Source organism: Hibiscus syriacus, unplaced genomic scaffold (genome assembly GCF_006381635.1).
Source record: "Hibiscus syriacus cultivar Baekdansim isolate YM2019G1 unplaced genomic scaffold, ASM638163v2 tig00111848_pilon, whole genome shotgun sequence".
NCBI classification, from domain to species: domain Eukaryota; kingdom Viridiplantae; phylum Streptophyta; class Magnoliopsida; order Malvales; family Malvaceae; genus Hibiscus; species Hibiscus syriacus.
In genome coordinates, this window is record NW_024063201.1 from 493411 (window position 1) to 511957 (window position 18547).

The 18547-nt window shown below is 34.8% G+C and overlaps 1 protein-coding gene across 1 annotated transcript; it reads right to left on the reverse strand.

The window, feature by feature from the left end:
* Nucleotides 1-8137: 8137 nt before the first annotated feature.
* Nucleotides 8138-8686, reverse strand: LOC120172274 (zinc finger protein KNUCKLES-like). Its single transcript, XM_039179771.1, has one exon. The coding sequence runs from the start codon at nt 8684-8686 to the stop codon at nt 8138-8140; it is 549 nt and encodes a 182-aa protein (XP_039035702.1).
* Between the last annotated feature and the right edge of the window lie 9861 nt (nt 8687-18547).

The window sequence follows — 18547 nt, forward strand, 5'->3', positions numbered from 1 at the left end:
GGGAAGAACGTATTCCTTCTCGTCAAGCTATGTTAGCTATCAATTTTAAATATCTTCCTCTTTTACAAGAGTGGAAATTTGATAAACTCTTTGACCTTGAACCCATCGTTTACCATCAACTTGTTCGTATTTTCTATTCTAATGCCGTTTGTGTTAAAAACCAAACTGAAACCGAAACCATAGGAATTCGTTCCTACCTCCTAGGACAATTCTTATATATTGACTCGGCTTACATAGCCAATACATTCGGATTAGATAATGATGGTATTTCAAATGAAAAACATGTTTTAGGATCTCGTTATAAAAGAAGGGATATTGCAAGTGTCCTAGACCTTCATGAACGTTTTCTTCATCTAATAATTTCTTGGTGGTTTCGACCATCCGGAGGTCGTTATTCTACTCTTAGAGCCTTAGATCGTTGGTGGTTACATTGTTTCGAAAACAATATTAAAATCAACCTACCTCAGATTATTTTTGCTGAAATTGTTGAAATCGTAAATCTTGTTCCTAACAAAATACTCTGTTCATCTCTTGTTTACGGTTGCATTTTGAGTAATCTGTTTTCCAAAGGTGGGCTTAGAGTCGGTCTAGATGCCATTTTTCCCCTTAAGAAACAAATTAACCTTCTTTTCTTAACGAGAGCGGGGATGGATTAAGGATAAGGAAACCGGTGAATGGGTTCGATCTTCTGCAAATACTCCGGGAGCTAGTTCTTCACAAGCTCCACCCAAAGCTGACGAAGATTTCGAGCTTGAGCAATTAATGCGAGACATCGATGAAGCCGAAGATGAGCCTAAGCAGCCCGAGGAGCAACCCGAAGAGCAAGCACAACAAACGCATCCAATGCCTCCATATTTCCAATCTTTTATGGAGACATTCGATTTTCGATATGCTACTATGGATTCGCGCTTTACTTCTATAGAGTCCCATTTATCTACAATGGGAGCTCAACAATTAGAAATTCTTCGGGAAATGCGTGCAAATAATGAAGCAACCAACGCACGTATTAATGACCTCACTAACGAAATGGCCGCTATGCGAGCTCGTTTTCCTCCTCCTGATCCGGGTATGTGATTCAATGTTTTGCTTTGAACTCCAAACTTATTGTTTTAACATTTTGAATATTTTGGAATGTTTGAATTTGTGGATTGATTGACTTTGAATTTGTTTGGATTTATGAATGGTTAGAAATTATCTATTTGGTGTGATTAAATTTATTCATTATTGCATCATTTACTTCATGATTAGATATATGACCAATTTTGTCATTTCACATTAATTATGAATATTGATTATGAAACTAATGGCTAACGTTTCTCTTGCTTGTGATCTTAGCAGCTTATATTATATATAATCAATTGGCTAAATGATTTCAAAACCTTGTTTAAATTCTTTAAAATATATTTTTGATTTAACAAAAAGGGGGAGAAGTGTTAAAGTGTTTTTAAATGATAAATGGGAGAAGTGTTAAAGTAAGGGGCAGTAATTTCAAAACTTGATTTCAAAATCTTAAAATTACTAAAATGTTTTTGTTATATCAAAAAGGGGGAGATTGTTGAAAACATTTTGATATTTCGATATAACAAATTAAGTTAAATGAATTTTAAGATTTTCCAAATGATTTTCTAAGTATATTTGATAGAATTATTCGAATATCAAAACATTACTCCAAATCTTTCAAAGATCATTTTTAATCCTTACTCAAAGTGTAAAATTAAGTTTTAATCTTAAAACAATTTCAAAATAATTTTACAAAGTATTTCGAACCATTTCAAAGCCAAAAATTCCAGATTGCTCAGAGGGAACCGATTCCCCCCTAAGGGGTACCGATTCCCCCTGAATGGTTTGGCTCCGAGAATTCCAGTATGCTCGGAGGGAACCGATTCCCCCCCAGGGGGTACCGATTCCCCCCTTGTATAACACTCAAAATATTTGAATTTTACACTTAGGGAACCGATTCCCCATAGGGGGTACCGATTCCCCCCACGCTCCAAGCTGTTTTATTAATTGTTTTCACACTAAAACGGCTATATGATCTTCACTAATCATCCCCAACGTTCAGAAGTGATACAAGGTGTATTTAAACAAGTTCTAAAGCCCTTGATCAACAAGAAATTATAGAGAAACAAGAGAGAAAGCATCAAACACCAAGTTTGTGCAAATCAAGCCAATTTTCCTTTCAATATTCATTTTGCTTTCAAGAACACCATTTGTTCTCATTTGTAATTATCTTTGAGTGTTCTTTTCTTGTTCTAGAATTGTGCAAACATCTTACCTTGTGAGGTTTTCCTTGTAAGTTTGCAAATTTGTAATTTTCTCTTTGGGAAAGAGTGTTCTCAAGAATTGGGGTATATTCTTGAGGGTGTTGTAAGGTTATCTCTTTGGCCTCAAAAGAAAGAACAAATTAGTGAATTTGTTGGAAAATCCTTAGTGTGGATAGCTAAGGTAGTGGACGTAGACTTGATTGAGAAAGTCGAACCACTCTAAATCGCTGTGCAATTACTTTCAATTTTCTGCAAAAGCTTCCACCAAATTTTTAATTGCCAATTCACCCCCCTCTTGGCCAATTCCGTCAATCGATTAACTCAACACGTCACTTACCAACCTGGTGTTCTTATCATTGGTTAGACGGAATTATTAGGAACATCTGGTCCATGGAAGGCTCTGAGGCGAATCGGATACGAATGACAAGTGACGAACGACTCTATTGAGGAGGAGGTTATTTTTGCATCCCGAGCATATCTTCTCCAACTGATCGGTGGATATTATTACCAGGCAAATCCAATAATTTGGTGCACACTCAGTATCTTCCTATATTAAATAATTTCGATGAGTGTCGTAATACCAGTTGGGGCTCGACGATTTTAGAAATTTTTACCGGGAGCTTTGCAATTTTGAAGTTGTCTAGCGGGGCTGAAAAGTTGATGTAGTAGGTTGTCTAATATTGCTACAGCCTCGGGCTTGGTAGCGGTTTCTGTTTTTGACACCAATTACAACAATCCCGATGGAGTTTTCTCTGTTGGAAGGTAATTCTTTAATTTCACTTTTTTTTAACTAAATTTAGTTTTTTATTTGTTTATAATTTTTATATTTTTAGATGGCTCAATAAAATAACAGATACGAAGTTATTGGGTTCTGCTAAAAACAACATACGGATGAGGATCGACGTTGGTCCATATGCGGTAAATATTATTTCTTTTATTATTTTTTTGAAATTTTAACTTTATATATACTAAATTTTATAATTAATATTTGGAGTTTTTTTGGCTTCCATATTGTGACGAAGAGATCTACCGGTTATTTCCACCAGGATTTTTTGATGGCTCTGATTTATGGTGTGCCGTGACTCCATTATTACATTTTTTCGATTGTTGAGATGCACGCTGTTGATAGTGTTGTGACAGCTTGTGTCTCATCAACCGATTCCTACGCAAATATGGGACATGGACGCACTCCGTAGAATTGATATGCATGGGAAACATACCAAAAATTGGTCGAGGAAGCACGTTGTCTACATTGAGCAATGGAATCAATGTCACCTAACGATCCCCGCATTACGATATTACACCGATCGACCTAGATTTCAAAAATTCTCCCTATCTCCGAAATTACGGAACAAATGGGAAACCATATCCGATGGCACCAGAAGAAAGGGGAGAATTGGAATAACTGAAGGCCAGATTTGCCAAGTCGAAGAAATCATCGTCATCTTCTTCTTCAACATCTACATCTAAAGATTATTATATGCATCTCATGTTAGTTTCAATTTTTATAATGCATTTCATACTTCAACCGAGACTCAGTCGACTTAGGTTGGATTTTCATGGGATGCAATGAAACACTCTCAAGGATATTCGACAAAACATGCGAGTGAGGGTGAATGAATCATATCATATATAGTCAATAATGTAGCCAAGTCAATTTAGTAACGACAATGATGGTGTCAAATATCATAAGCCCATCACCGTATTTCAAAGGTGGATCTCAGAGTGTGTTAACTACGTCTCTTTTTGAATAACCAAACCAAAATGAAGATGAAGACGATGATGATGACGACTACGATCAAGACTGAAGACCCCGACACACTCGACGAGACTAGTGCCATTATCATTCAACCACTCCTCGACATCATCAAGAACTTCAGAAATATAAATAAATTGTATTATGTTCATATTAGTTTGTAAAAGTAATTTTTTTGAATAAAATTATTACTTTACTTTTTAATTATTTTTTTTTTCAATTTAATCCAGAGTTCCATGTAACTGTTGTTGTTACCCATTGACAAACAGTTACCTTTTTTGAATTCAAGGAACTTGTCACCTCAAGGTGACGATTTATTTTTTTATTTTTTTTCATTTGTAATATTAAAATTATTTTTACAATTTTATTAAATTTTTATAAACGGAGTCATCTCGTTGAGGTGACAAGTCACTTTAATTTCAATAAATAAATGACTCATATGGGCTCCACTCATCTAAGTCCATTAAAATAATATATTTCATCAAACTCGTCACCTTGAGATGAATCACTGTAGCTTTTGCCGTATTATCCAAAATAAAATAAAAAAATGTGTGCCCTATTGGGCTATATAAAAAACCCGAGTGACTTTTCCCCAATCCAAAACAAAATGGGCTTTAACGTTTGAAGGGGAGGTCTATGTTCAAAATGCTTTTAGTAATGAGTCCTTTCAGGGTTAATGAAATATAATAATCTTATTGAATTTATTAATGACATGTTTTAATAGGCTTAATTGAAAAATAAATTTCTAAACATGTATTTTTTTTAAACAAAATAGAGCCTAATATTTATTCTGTTATCATTTTACGTGCTTAATATTTTATTCTATTATCATGTTAAGATCATCCCGTCAATGACCGGTAAAAAAATTGTCAACCAATATTTTCTTTACACTTGAAATTTATTAATATTTAAAAAAAAACACACTAAATTTCTAAAAAAATCGTCAATCGATGGTTGCATGGATCAAACATTCATTCATCGTTATTGATTCAGACCATGGGCCTCTTGGGTCAAACCTGACCCGTTGACTCAAAATATGGGCGTTACCCTGAAGCAAAAAAGTCGTCCCAGATCGAATCGCACTTGTTGCCATCCAAGAGGCCCACATTCAAGAGACCCAAATCATCAAGATCGGATTAGGATTCAAGAATCCAACGCAAAATTTGAGTTGTATCATGACTTCTCCTTGTGGATAAGACTTATTCTGAGTTGCATTAGGATTTTCCCTTGTGGATAGATATTTTAATCTTAGTTGTAGTAAGTGGACTGCAAGTCTAATCAAGACACCATCAGTTGTAAGAGAAATTTAGTATAAATGTAGGTCATCTCCACCTCAATAGTGATCAGAAATGTCATAAGCTAATAATAACAAGAGCATTCAGACTCAGCTATCTCTTTGGACGTTTTTACCAAGAGTTCTGTTATTTTATTTCCACCAATTCAACCTGTCATATTCTTCTAAGTCAATTTATTTTTTAAGGTCTTAATCATCCAAGGTGGAAGGCTGTCTTAGGCAGGCGCATGACCCATGTCTCCTCATACCACTCCACAGGCTAGCCTCCTCAGGCTCTTGCACACCCTAATAGTGCACCCGAGCATTTCTACGCATCTTGCTGCCGCATGCTCTATGTGTGCTGTTTCCCTTCCATCGCTACCTTACGCCATCGATCGCTACTCTGCCTTCAGAGTGGTGACACGGAGGCTTTCGTGCCTATCCGACGACCGTCGCTACCTACCAAACTGTAAAACCCCCTTTTGCTCCATTAAATCACTCCTTGGCCTTGCCCCAATTAGGTAGATCGAGTATCGGTCTTAATGCCAAATTTGAAATGGTTGTATTTGAGGATTTCGGTATTGATTAGAGATTGTATTATGGATTGTAGGATTTGATCGTGCAGAATCTAGTTATACAATATTAGAAGAAAGATCTTTGTACTCTAATCGACTAGTTTTGCATAGATGCACGTCTTTCTTCGTTTTGAGCCTAATTTTTGTGTGTTTTACTAAAATTACTAAAATCTTTTCTTGATTCTAATGATTAGGGATGAACATAATTTAACTCGAATCAAAAAAATAAATTATTTTATTTGACTATATTTTAAACAATTCGACTCAACTAAAAAAAATAAAATTCGATTAGAGTAATAAAATAAGATTTGTACAACTCAAATTTTATAGATTATTAGTGTATTGATTTTCAAATTTAGGTCAATTCTCTAACTCCACATCATATATGTATATCTGATATTTAAAAATATATATATATATATATATATATATATATATATATATATATATATGATTATAGAAAAATTTAAAATTATAACCAATTAGTACCGTAACATTATAAATATTTATAATTAAATTTACCAAAAATTCAAACAACTTAACTCAATTTCACTCGAATAGAAAAAAATTCAAATAAAGTCTAAATTATAAAATAAAACTTATCAACTCAAATAACTCGAAATTTTTTTATCCATTTCAATTTTACTCCATCACATACTCACCTCGACTAATGACCAAAACATAATGATTGCTTATAATAAACCAATTAAGTATTGGAAGTAACATATCTTTAAAAATTCTATTAAGTTTTGTGCGACTTATATTCTGTCTTTCAGATTATTATTATATGTTTTGATTGATGATGTCTGATTTTTATTATAAAAATTTATTTTTTCCCGGATATGATTCTATTAAAAAGTATAATTCCATTATGTTTACAAATCGGATTAACCTGTAAACTTCTCTATGTAAATTACTAGATGTAGGAAGGAAACTTCTAGCAAGCCTCCAACTTGTAATTTTGATCTTAGGCAGTTAGGCGACCATAGGGTTCCAAATACAGTCTTCATGATAATATAATTTTGTCTGGTGATGGATTCAGAGAACATCATTCTTTTTAACAATTTCAAAATTTTATATTAATAATTTATTTTCATTCTAAAATATTATAAGTCAATATCTTTCTCACATAAAATTTTACGTTCTACCAATTTTTATTATACTGATGTAGTAAATAAAAGAAATTCAAAAAGCGTTGCTGTAATCCGTGACAGATCCACAATTATTTTTTACGGTGGACACATATATATCAATAACATAAACATTTTTATGATAAAGGTACAAATAAAATGTTAAAATGAACACAATCAATAAAATAAATAGTTAATTAAAAGAATTTAAATTTAAAATAAACACATATTTACATGTACAACATGTACGTCCGGCCCGCACTGGCTTCAGCTTTGTAAGAAGTAGGGTTGCATTTTGCAGGCCCGAAAGAGTTCATCAGAAACGACATTAGCCTACACTATTACTGTTTTGTTATGCACCCATCAATAGATAAAATTTAGCACTGGAAACAAAAACAAATGCTGGAAGAAAGCTGATTTATGATGGGGTAATTAATTCACTGTTGCAGATTACATAAGGTGAGTGTTTTTGGTTGTCGATTTTAAGGAAATTTTATGCTTTTTTTTCACAGGAAATTTCATTGAGAAATATTCTTTAATTATGATGGTGGAGTGATATTATGGAAAATTAAACTCTCAATCGAAAGCATTAAATGGTTCCCACTACTATTAGTTAGAACAAAATTAATACTTATGCATCACTACAAAGGGTAGCTTATTTGTACCCCCCAAAACCAGGAAAGTTTGTTGAGGCTTTATGTATATATCTCCATAGATTTATTTCATTACCATGTGACAATAATATGAAGTTAATGAGATGCAGGTGGATTTTTTTTAGAAGACAGTAATTTTATTAATCAAAATAATTAGATAATGTAATTTCCTGTGAAATTTACGTATGAGAAATGATTATATATGAATGATGTTTATTTCTGGAAAAACATTTATTTAGCCGTCAGACCTCATTTGGATCGAGAACTATACACAGACTGTTTTCCTCAGGACTGCCAAAACCCTATTTTTCCTTTCATTGATTCTTATTAATAAATTCAAATTTACATGAGTACATTTCTGTTCACGATCTCATTGAAAAAACAAAAAAATCTCACACTAATCAACAGTAACTGCACGATCTTATACATATCCATTCGAACTGCAGGTAAATTTATCACACTCACCGTCTTTGTTTTTTTTATCCGTCAAGATGGTGTTGGTCTATGCCCTAGTCGGAGCTCTAGATCGAGCTCTTCAGTCGCTGCTTGCTTGCTGATATTGTTGTTGCCATCGTTGATATTATTATCGGCTGGCTCAGCTCCTGTGAACGAGTAATGGAGAGAAGAGGGAGAATTGTTCAACTCCTGTGGTACCATCAAGCTATTAAAATGATACGGTAAAATAGGGGCGAATTCTCGAGTACAAGGCGATGAGGTTTGATTGATTAATGGAACACTAGTGGTAGCAGGGTGTGATTGGTGAAGCCGAGCCCTGTCGCGGCGGTGCACGTTCATGTGACCGCCGAGGGCTTGAGCCGACTGGAACTCCCTTGTGCAGAAAGTGCAAGTATAAGACCTAGGGGGCCAAGTAACATGACCTGTGTCCTCGGCAAAGGCCTTAACCTCCCATGAATCATCGTCAGGTTGGGGCTTAGGGTTCCACACCCAGGAGGCAGCCATTAGGTTTTGTTGGTTGTGATTTTGAGCTGAGTTTTGAAGTTGGGTGAGTGAGAGAAGGCTAAGGTCAAGGACCATGGTGGTAATGGAACATTTAAGTCAGGACATAGAGTGGTTGATAAGATTGAAATGGGTTAAATATAGGAAAGGTAGAGACAAAATAAAACCCTAACACAGGACATATCACCCAAATTTTGTAGCGAAGCATTTGGATGTTTGCAGCATTGGCATTATAATAATCAGAGTTTGCCCACTCAACTCAACTGCCATCCCTACTTTGTGGGCAAAGACGGACACAATATTTAATGTTAAGAAGAAACTTATAAATTTTTTAAAGACGAAAATAGATGATTAATAGAAAATATAAAAAATACTTAAATTATAATATGAGAATTTAAAATTTTCAAAAAATATGATTATCATCGATTGCTTCCCTCGATCAGGTGATGACTACCATCCCTGTCTATATGGCCATGTACTTTGTGAGGAAAGGTGACACCTTCTGGCATAGCTGTTCTCGCCCTCCACTTAACCTTGTTTTTTTGATGCATGGTGGACAAATATAAGTAGCCACTCAGAAAATGTTAAAAAAGAAGTAAAGGGTGTAGCTGTACGATATCCCTACTATATTGCACATAAACCCTTATTTTAACAAAATATTGCACATCAAAGAATTTGATCCAACAATATCATGCTTTTATAATATCCAATCTCTAACAGTGTCCTCTTTAATTTGCATAAACAAAGCGTATGTCACTTTCGAATATTTAAATTTTGAATATAATATACAAATAAGTACACTTTATGAAATAAATATTGATTGATTAGGATTTTTAGTTCAGGTGATATGTTTTTGCAAACAAAAAACAATTATAATTAATGAAAATAGGTTGTCATAAGACAATGAACACAGATAAGGAGTTAAAATACAAGAGATTTGTACTCTTAAGACCGCAATATAAAATGGGCAGGCCACAAATAGACAAGGTCACAAAAATCACCACGCTAACTGGTAGACACATTGGGGCAGATCCGAAACAATGGCAGCAGCAAAGAGTCACCAGAATGCTTTGAACAATTCCGACCTTTCAGAACCGAAGATGGCCAAATGTGCTGCTAGACGACTGCAGCCGCAAGGGACTAAGTTGAATTAAACTGAATTGATACTAGTGACCATCCGATTAATATCCAAGAACAAAGGTCTGGTATCATAGTTAAGAATCCAGTTCAACGCTATTTGAGAACCGCATCCCACCAATAAACCATTTATCCTGTCATGTTAGATTCGATGAAGATTTCCGAAGGCCACCACTCTTGCGGTAATAGAGTCCACCGAAAAATAATGACATGATTATACCCGAGTCGGATTTAAGGAATCCTCCACCGCCTGCTACGTTCTCCTTTGCAACACCGGATACAATAAATTTAATTTAATTATACAAGACGAAGTCGAGCTTTGTATCACGCTATTCCTGAGATGATCCCATCATCTATCCCATCACGCCGTAACGTCTGTATCACCCGTAACTACAATCGTAATTAAGACTGTAATTTAGTAATTGTCTTTTTTTTCCTCACCAGGAAATATTTAGTATTGATTAATCTACAATATGTGCCTTGTTAAAAACCTTTCTAAACCTAAATGTATGAAAAAAATACACATAGTTAGGAGAACGAAAATGAAATACAAGCCAATAGAGACGCATCGAAAACGCACTGCAAACCAAGAAAGTCCCGAATTCTAATATACAGACAACAGACTCCTACAGAGACACCCGAACCTACACGTACTCTATTTTAACAACAAACTAACTGCCTGATCCCAATCAGAAGCCCCTTGGATGATATCGAGCTACAACATAAGAAAACAATGCAAGACCGCTAGACAAAGTAACTAGCGATGAAACTGCAGCAAATCTATTTCACCAGCAGCAAAACTCTGCCCGAAACAACTCAGAAACAACGCCTGATACGAACAGACTTCAGCCCAGTTAAAACACTGCATAATCGTTACCCAGAAACACAAGCAGAGGAACAACCTCCGGCAAAAATCGATGAGCCTCTAGCAACTCAACATCTCCCTACTCCAAAAAGAACCAAACTAATGAAACAGCATGGATCTTCCCAAGCAACAACTGACCCCTTAAACTCTTCAACACCCCCATTAATATTACTACAACACAAAACTAATCTTCCGGGCCCATACAAAAACACATGATTTGCCACATCACTTTACAACCAAGCTTTGAATAACGCCTGCTTGCGTACACCATCCTTAACTGCCATTGATTAAGAAATTATATTTTTAAGCTTTTTTATTTTAAATAATTTTCTAAACACCCGTTTTTGTCCGATTTTCATTTATTTATTAGTTTATTATTATTGTTATTATTATTTATAATAATATTTTATTTTATTTTTACAGGTTTTAGCCCAACCTGACCCAACAAAACCCAAATTACAAGATATTATCAAACATGGTTCGGGCCCAACATCAGGACTTAAACCCAGACCCAGTTGCAACCAGCTGATCCAGCAGCCCACCAGGAAATCCAACCGACCCAAGGTTCGACCTGAAGTCCAAAGTGAAGCCTGTTTTGGAGAACCCGACCCGACTAGGGTTTCACCCTTAGCATCTGGCGCCTCTAGTCCACAACCATTGGATATGGACCCATCAAACGGTCTTGATCACCCAAGAAGCTTAAGGTTTTAACCTAATGTATCTGTCGCAACCACTGTTTGCTACTGTTGATGCCACCGACCACCTCTAACGCCACTGTTTCAACCTACAGTGACAAGGAATCAACGTCAACAGTAAAAAGGATAACAAATCAATCTAAATATATATATATAGAAAAATAAGAAGCAAATCAAAAGAATCCTGAGGCAAATCAGTGCTTAGTCACAAGCAAATATAGGGTACTCATACCATATTCTCTCTCGAAAAAAAACAAGCCATCACATGCAAATGGATTAAAAAGAGAGAGGCAATAAGGAAAAAGTGGCGGTTTTGAAATATAGAAAAAATAACGAGAGAGAAAAAAAGAGAGATCTGAACACGAAAAAAAAAGAAAGAGAAAATAGAGAAACCCCTTACCTTTGATCGGAAGAACGTCGAAAAACTCGAGGGTCGCCGGGTCTTTGGTTATTTGAAAGGTAAATCCTAAATCTAAGGCTCTAGAGGGATTTTTTAGGTTAAAAAGATTTGGGGTTCAAGTTAGGGAGGACGAAAGGGGTATTTTGGGGTCTTTTACTTCCTCCGGCCACCGTGAGCGATCATGAGCACCGTCGTTAGACACCGTGAATGTCGTCGGTGAAAGGCGGCTCCCTCTCCCTCGACGATGGGAAGTTGAGAGAGTTTTGAGAAACTCTCTCTCTTCATTCTAAACCAAAGTGGAAATGAGGGAGATGAGAGACAAAGCCTTCGGTTTGGGCTTAAATACCCAAGGCAAAACGATGTAGTTTTGCACCCCCTCACCGTGTTTTTCGATTTTTAGGGGTAAATAGCCGTTTAGGTCCATGCTTCTTGTAATCTCATGATTTGGTCATCGAATGAAAGCATGATATTCTATTTCAGGCATTTGTTTTTCAATATTTACGTTTAATTCACCAGTTCATAAGTTGTGATATATTTGTTTATTTTGGAATCTGACCCTATGTTTTTTGATTCTTTTGTTTTAGTCACTATTTAATATGAATGCATTTAGGCTTAATTATTATTGAATCTTTAATGTTTCTGGTTTAATTTATTTTGGTCCTCAAGATTATTTATGGATTATTTTCATTCCTAGTGCCTCTGTTGCTTAATATGTTCGATTGTGGTTCTGTCTTGTTCATAATTACTGCTCGGCCTCTCAAGTTTTTGTTAGTACCATTTTGGTCCCTGAAATCACCATATATGCTTATTTTTATTGTTTGTATTTTGATTTGTAATGTTCACTTGTTTTTATTTTAGTCCTTTATGTATGAATATATTTTACATATTATATATTTATATGTATTATATTAAGTAAATCTTATTAGCTTTATTTGTCGTAGATATTTTATTCTATGTTTCAAATTGCATTTATTTTCATCATATCTTTTATATGTTATTCGAATATTTTCAAGAACAACGATTTGTAGAATAGGCGTGAAAAACATTGCTTGATCGAAGTAGTGCGATCCAATACGACATTCGAACAAAATGTGAACTTGAAATAAATCAATTTTATTTTTCTAATTAATTCATTTTTATTTTAAGTCGAACAATGTAATGCATGTTTCTATAAATAGCAATTTATTTTATTTTATGCAAATTGTCGATATTCAATTTATATTTGATTTGTATTTTTCGAGGAGGGAATATCCTTTTGAGTCAAGAAATAGGAGAGATATCCTTCCCGTTGGAGGATGAGCAAATCTCAATATTTCTTTTCGAATTAAAGGATTTTCCCTAATAAATAATTCGAATCAAATTAATTTAATAAATGGATCATATTTTAACTTTATATTCGATTTATAATTTCCAGCACCATTATGACAACATGTACGCGATTAAGTACCAATTTTTGGGCGCTGTGGGGGTGCTTATCCTTCCCCACGCGTAATCGACTCCCGGACCCGTTAAATTGAATCTTTGAGAATGCAGACTAATTTTTTTTTCTTAAAAATGATTTTTCTTAAAATTGTTTTAAAAGACGTTTTTAGGTATTCGACCTACTTAACCCAAAGGTCGATGGCGACTCCGATTCAAATTAATTCAAAAATCCCAATTTTACAAATAAAGTCATAATTGTTTTTTAAATAATATTTAATTATTTAAAAAAATGGTTATGACAGGTTGGCGACTCCACTGGGGACTTTTTTTAGAGAGTGAGGTTGTAAGTCGCTTACACATTGTCGTTGTGGTGGAAATTATGGGTCCATCTAGTGAAGTTTTTAATTTCTTCATTTTTAATTGTGATACTAATATTTTAATTTTTTTTAAGTAGTGTTCAAGTTTCTATTGAGAGTTTTCTTTTTTCTTTAGAGTCAAAGGTTTGTATGTTCCTTCTCACACACAACTCGTGCATTTGCATGACATAAGCTCTAGACACGAGCTTTGTCCAAGTAAGTGGGGGTGAATGCTTTACTCTCATAAGAATTTATTCTTCGTATGAGTTTAGCAAATAACCCCTGGGGTACACATGCCTTATACCTTCGTAGGGATTTATTCCTCGTATGGGTATAAGGAAGTGAATCCCCTCGAATTGAACTCTTTCCATTCAAAATCTGTAATGGGTGAGGATCGAGGGTTTAGCAGCCCAAGGGGGCACCGACAACAAGGATAATTTGAGTACATTTTCCCGTTAGAGGCGAAACCATGCATGTAGTGAACCATAAAATGGTCACCTTAGGTATAACCATACCGAACCTCTGTCCGTCAGTAGGTGCCAAAATAGGTGTACACAAAGGAAGAGCGTTTCTAAACCTTTACCTTTTTCTTTAAACTTTGTTGAATAAAGGCATGCGAAATAGATACCATACTGTTAGAATCAATTTCTTGAAAATAAATCATTTTGGGTAGGATTGCTATTTAATAAAAGCATGTTTTAGTATATATCATGATTGGGTAGGTGTTGTATTTATCTTTAAATAACATCTTTTAATTTTATTGATTATCTTGCCTGTACTAACTTATTTATTTTCTTTTGTTTGTGTCATTTTTCATCCTTTTTGCATTGCATTTCATCAACATAACGTAATGCAAAAGTGTTGATTCGCAAGAGGATATTTAAGAGATAATTTTCATAAGGAGAGATAAAAGTTTTCAATCAAGCAGTCACGTACACACACATGCACCGAGGGCTAAAAAAGTTCAGAGAGTCCAAGAATCAAACTTGCTCGAAGATCATGCAACATTAGAGACTGAAAAGATGATCCATTGATCCGAGGAGTAATCCAACAGTAGAGTCTTATATATTATCATTTCTTCGCTAGTCATCAAGGAGTGACACACTAACTTCAGCACCGTCAGGGTATTAATGGAGTTAGTTTATAAAGCACTTGAGGGGCATAATTTTCAAGGACAAAGTTCTGAGATGAAGTAGTGACCCACTTCCAACTTAACATCTAAGCGAAAGCATTCTGTAAAATGGACTATCTTGTAATGTGAAGGCTTTTATCTCTGGTGAAAATTGTTCTATGATATTCACCATTGGAATAAAGAGTTTTTGCATCTACATTTGCATCTTTGCATTCTGCATGGCATTCATTTAGGCATTTTTACATGCATTAATCATGGATACATGGATTTATATCATGGAGGACTATAAGTAGGTGTTTCTAAATGTGCAACTTCATTCACACAGTACTAAGAATGGATGCAAAATTTGAGAAACTGAAGAAAGAGCTGGAAGAGAATTTGCAAAGCATGCAAATAAAAGATTTCCTTGACAAGAGAAGCCTCTGAATGTGTGATGGCACAAGCTAATTCAAAAATACTCATTTCTCCCAACAAGCTTCCAAGCCACCAAGTAGGCTTCTCCGCCACTAAAACTCAAGCAACTGTGTTAGATCCTCGGGATAATCCTAATGATCACAACAGGTCAGATCATGGTGAGATATAAAGAACCAAGAATGAGATCCTCGAGAACTTAAAAAAGTGGTGTAGAGAGACATTCAAAGGAATAAGAGGATAAAGCTCTCATAATGAAATAGATGCAAGAGAACTAGTGATAGGGAAGCGGTGACGAATTAATGAACATTGCTCTTGTCGAATAATCAAACCTAGAAAGTTCTAGACTCGATGAAGAACATAGGAGATGAATAGGGGAGGCGGCGACGGTAGTTAGGATTCTTTAGGATTTTTTTAGGTGCTGGAATCAAGGCAATACGATTATAACAAAATAAACAAAAGATAAAGAAATTGAAAATAAAATAAGAAAATAAAGAAATCAAAAGATCTCCCTTATTAAGGTGGACAGTAAAGATGATTGATGGTGCGGATAGATTTATGGAAAATAGATGGATAATTGTCCTATCGAACCCTCCTAGTCACAATGAAAAGGCAAACTCGATAAATGGCTCTAACCAACCTTTTTAGTCGCGATGAAAAGGCAAATTGGAGTGTGAAGATTAATCCCCCTCATAAGAACTTGAAAGAACTCCAGGAGAAGAAGCTTCGAAGGCACAAGGCAATCAACACTTGCAAAAACGAACTCTCGTTGTATTATTAATCAAAGAAATCTGTTTTACAAAGTTGAATGAAGCCTCCTTTATATAGGGGTTGAGTTCTAAAGGTCCTAAATAACCAATGAATAAAATAATAACAAACTAAATATGTCTTAACTCTAATTCCTAATAAAATAATAATAACTAAAATTAATGTTTTAACTCAACCTTAATTCCTAATAAAATAATAAATCTAATCCTAAAAGATAATGAATCATCCTATATTAAATTATATTACAAATAATCAATATAAAATATTGAAAATTTGTAATATTTACAAAATCACGTATTAATCTCGTATAGGAATTTCTGTATGTGATATTCTTTTCCAATTCTGCTGTTGTTTTGATATTCTTTTCCAAGGCTTGGACGAGTGGATCATTTGGAAGAGTTATTACTTCTTACTTTGATGTGAGCCTTGCGATGCATGTATCAACTAGTCTTAGTTCCTAACTTGATGCTCCCGCCCAAATTCTAAATGCCCGATTTTGAAAAGTACAATGAAACCAGTTACCCTAATGCCCATCTCATGATGTTTATTCGAAGAATGACTGGATACAACAATGATCAGATGTTGATCCACTGTTTTTAAGACAGTTTGACTGGACCCGCTTCTAAGTTGTATAATCAATTGATTCATACTCAAATCCGCTCTTGGAAGGATTTGACCCGTGCCTTTTTGGGTCAATACAAACACATGACTGATATTGGCCCTGATCGAACAATGTTGAAAAATATGGAGATGAAGAGTGACGAGAGCTTCTGATAATATGCACAACGATGGAGGGATGTTGCATCTCAAGTGCACCCACCAATGATTAGAAGAGAGTTCATTACTTTATTCATCGACACATTAAAATCTCCATATATTAACCGTATATGATAGGAGCTGCTACTAAGATTTTCTCTAACGTAATCATGTGTGGAGAAATGATTGAAAGAGCTGACAAGAATGGCAGGATAAGAGGCACTAGCAGTAATAACATTGAGGAAAGAGATGAGATTAACATAGTGGGATCTTATCTAGCTAATCAGGGGACCAAACCTTATAATGTGTTATGTGAAAAGACTCACATCACTCCAATTCCAATGACGTATGAGGAATTCCTCCCAATTATCGTTGAGAAAAACCTTGTGACTCCAGTTCAATCTAAACCAAGAGAGATCCCATATCCTGAAGGCCATGATGTTAACGCCATATGCAGTTACCATATTGTGAGCTCAGGGCACACCACTGAGAATTGTAGGGCATTGAAGTGCAAGGTCCAAGATCTAATTGATTCAGGGGCATGGAAATTAGATGTGTAATGGGGCATTTTGATAAGTAATAGGCTATGGTATCCATCAGGAATTTTGTTGTGCTCTCATAAAAAACATGCCATCTTGTTTTACTTTGTTTTTCTTTTTTTTTCTTCCTATGCTTGAATATTTATAAGTCATTTGACGTTTGAACTTTTTAAATAAAATGCTTCCTTATGAGGTCATGAGCAATGAGAAAATTTTAATCTTGAAATTCTTTGAATATCAACTCAATTAAGATCTCTTTAATAATTGAGGGTGTAAATCTTTAACAAATGACAAGATTGAACAAACAAGGACCCTTAATCTTACCCATAATATAGACAAGAATACATACCCTTCTCTTACAGGGACCAAGCTAGCTTTCTCCTCGCATGTAGAGACAATCAAGGGCTTGGCATTCAGGTATGTGTTAGGAGCAGACAAAATGGGGCATCTTGCACATGAGATTGCAAAGCTAATTGGTTTATACTTTTTTTGATGAGGTTCAATGATGATTATGATCTTTACAGATGGAATGGTTAAGTAGGTGAATATAGTTTAGGTCAGTTTCTTGGAAATTGAACTCTAACGATGAGATCTTTTGACCTTCAACAACTCCTAGACTATAACATGTTCTTCTTGACGTGCTTAAGAAATTGAATCCATATACCCAGAATATAATTATATGTATGTATACAATAAAGCTGAGCTATTCCTCTAAAGCAATTGGTTATAGAGGAAGCTCAAAAGCTTGGATTTATGAATAGATTACATTCAAACCATGAATTGATCGGGTACTTGGTAATTCGGTGTTTGCTCCACTGTGATTGTCAAGTCAAAGACTTTGTGACGACATGAATCATTCAACTAGCCGAGCAAAGGTAATTTTAATATATATGTACAATAAAGCTGAATTCAGCTAGCCAAATAATGGCATATTAATCGAATTTACTAAATAAGGAGTTTTGGTGAATATGGACTAAGGGAGTTGAGGAACACTTGTTATAGTCAATTTTACACGAGCACTTAGGAATCTCATTTTTAGATCGATATGTCTGCACTGCCTTGGCTAGAGGAGTCTACGAAGCTTGAATAAATGGAATATTTTAGAGAACTGAAATAGAAGTGTTCTAAAAAGTCTAACAATTAACTATGCTAGTTGTGTCATTTTGTCCACCTCTGATCAAAATTTCAAATCAAGAAAGAAGGGCATGTCCTAATTTTCACGATGACTGAGAAAAGGAAAAAGGATGAATCGATGAAATAAACCTCAAAATATAGGTAGCTAACCTAAAAAACCAACCTCTCGATCTTGATATTTGTCAAATATTTGTAACTATGAAAGATTAAAAGAGCAATTGATTATTTTGATATTCAATGAACTCATGTTTTGTGATTTAGTCCAATTGTAAGGCCGAAGATGGGGCATTATTTTAATTCATTTGACAATGAAAATTCACATAT

Excerpts from the sequence above, each read along its gene's own strand:
- LOC120172274 (XM_039179771.1), bottom strand. The coding sequence starts at position 8,686 with ATGGTCCTTGACCTTAGCCTTCTCTCACTCACCCAACTTCAAAACTCA.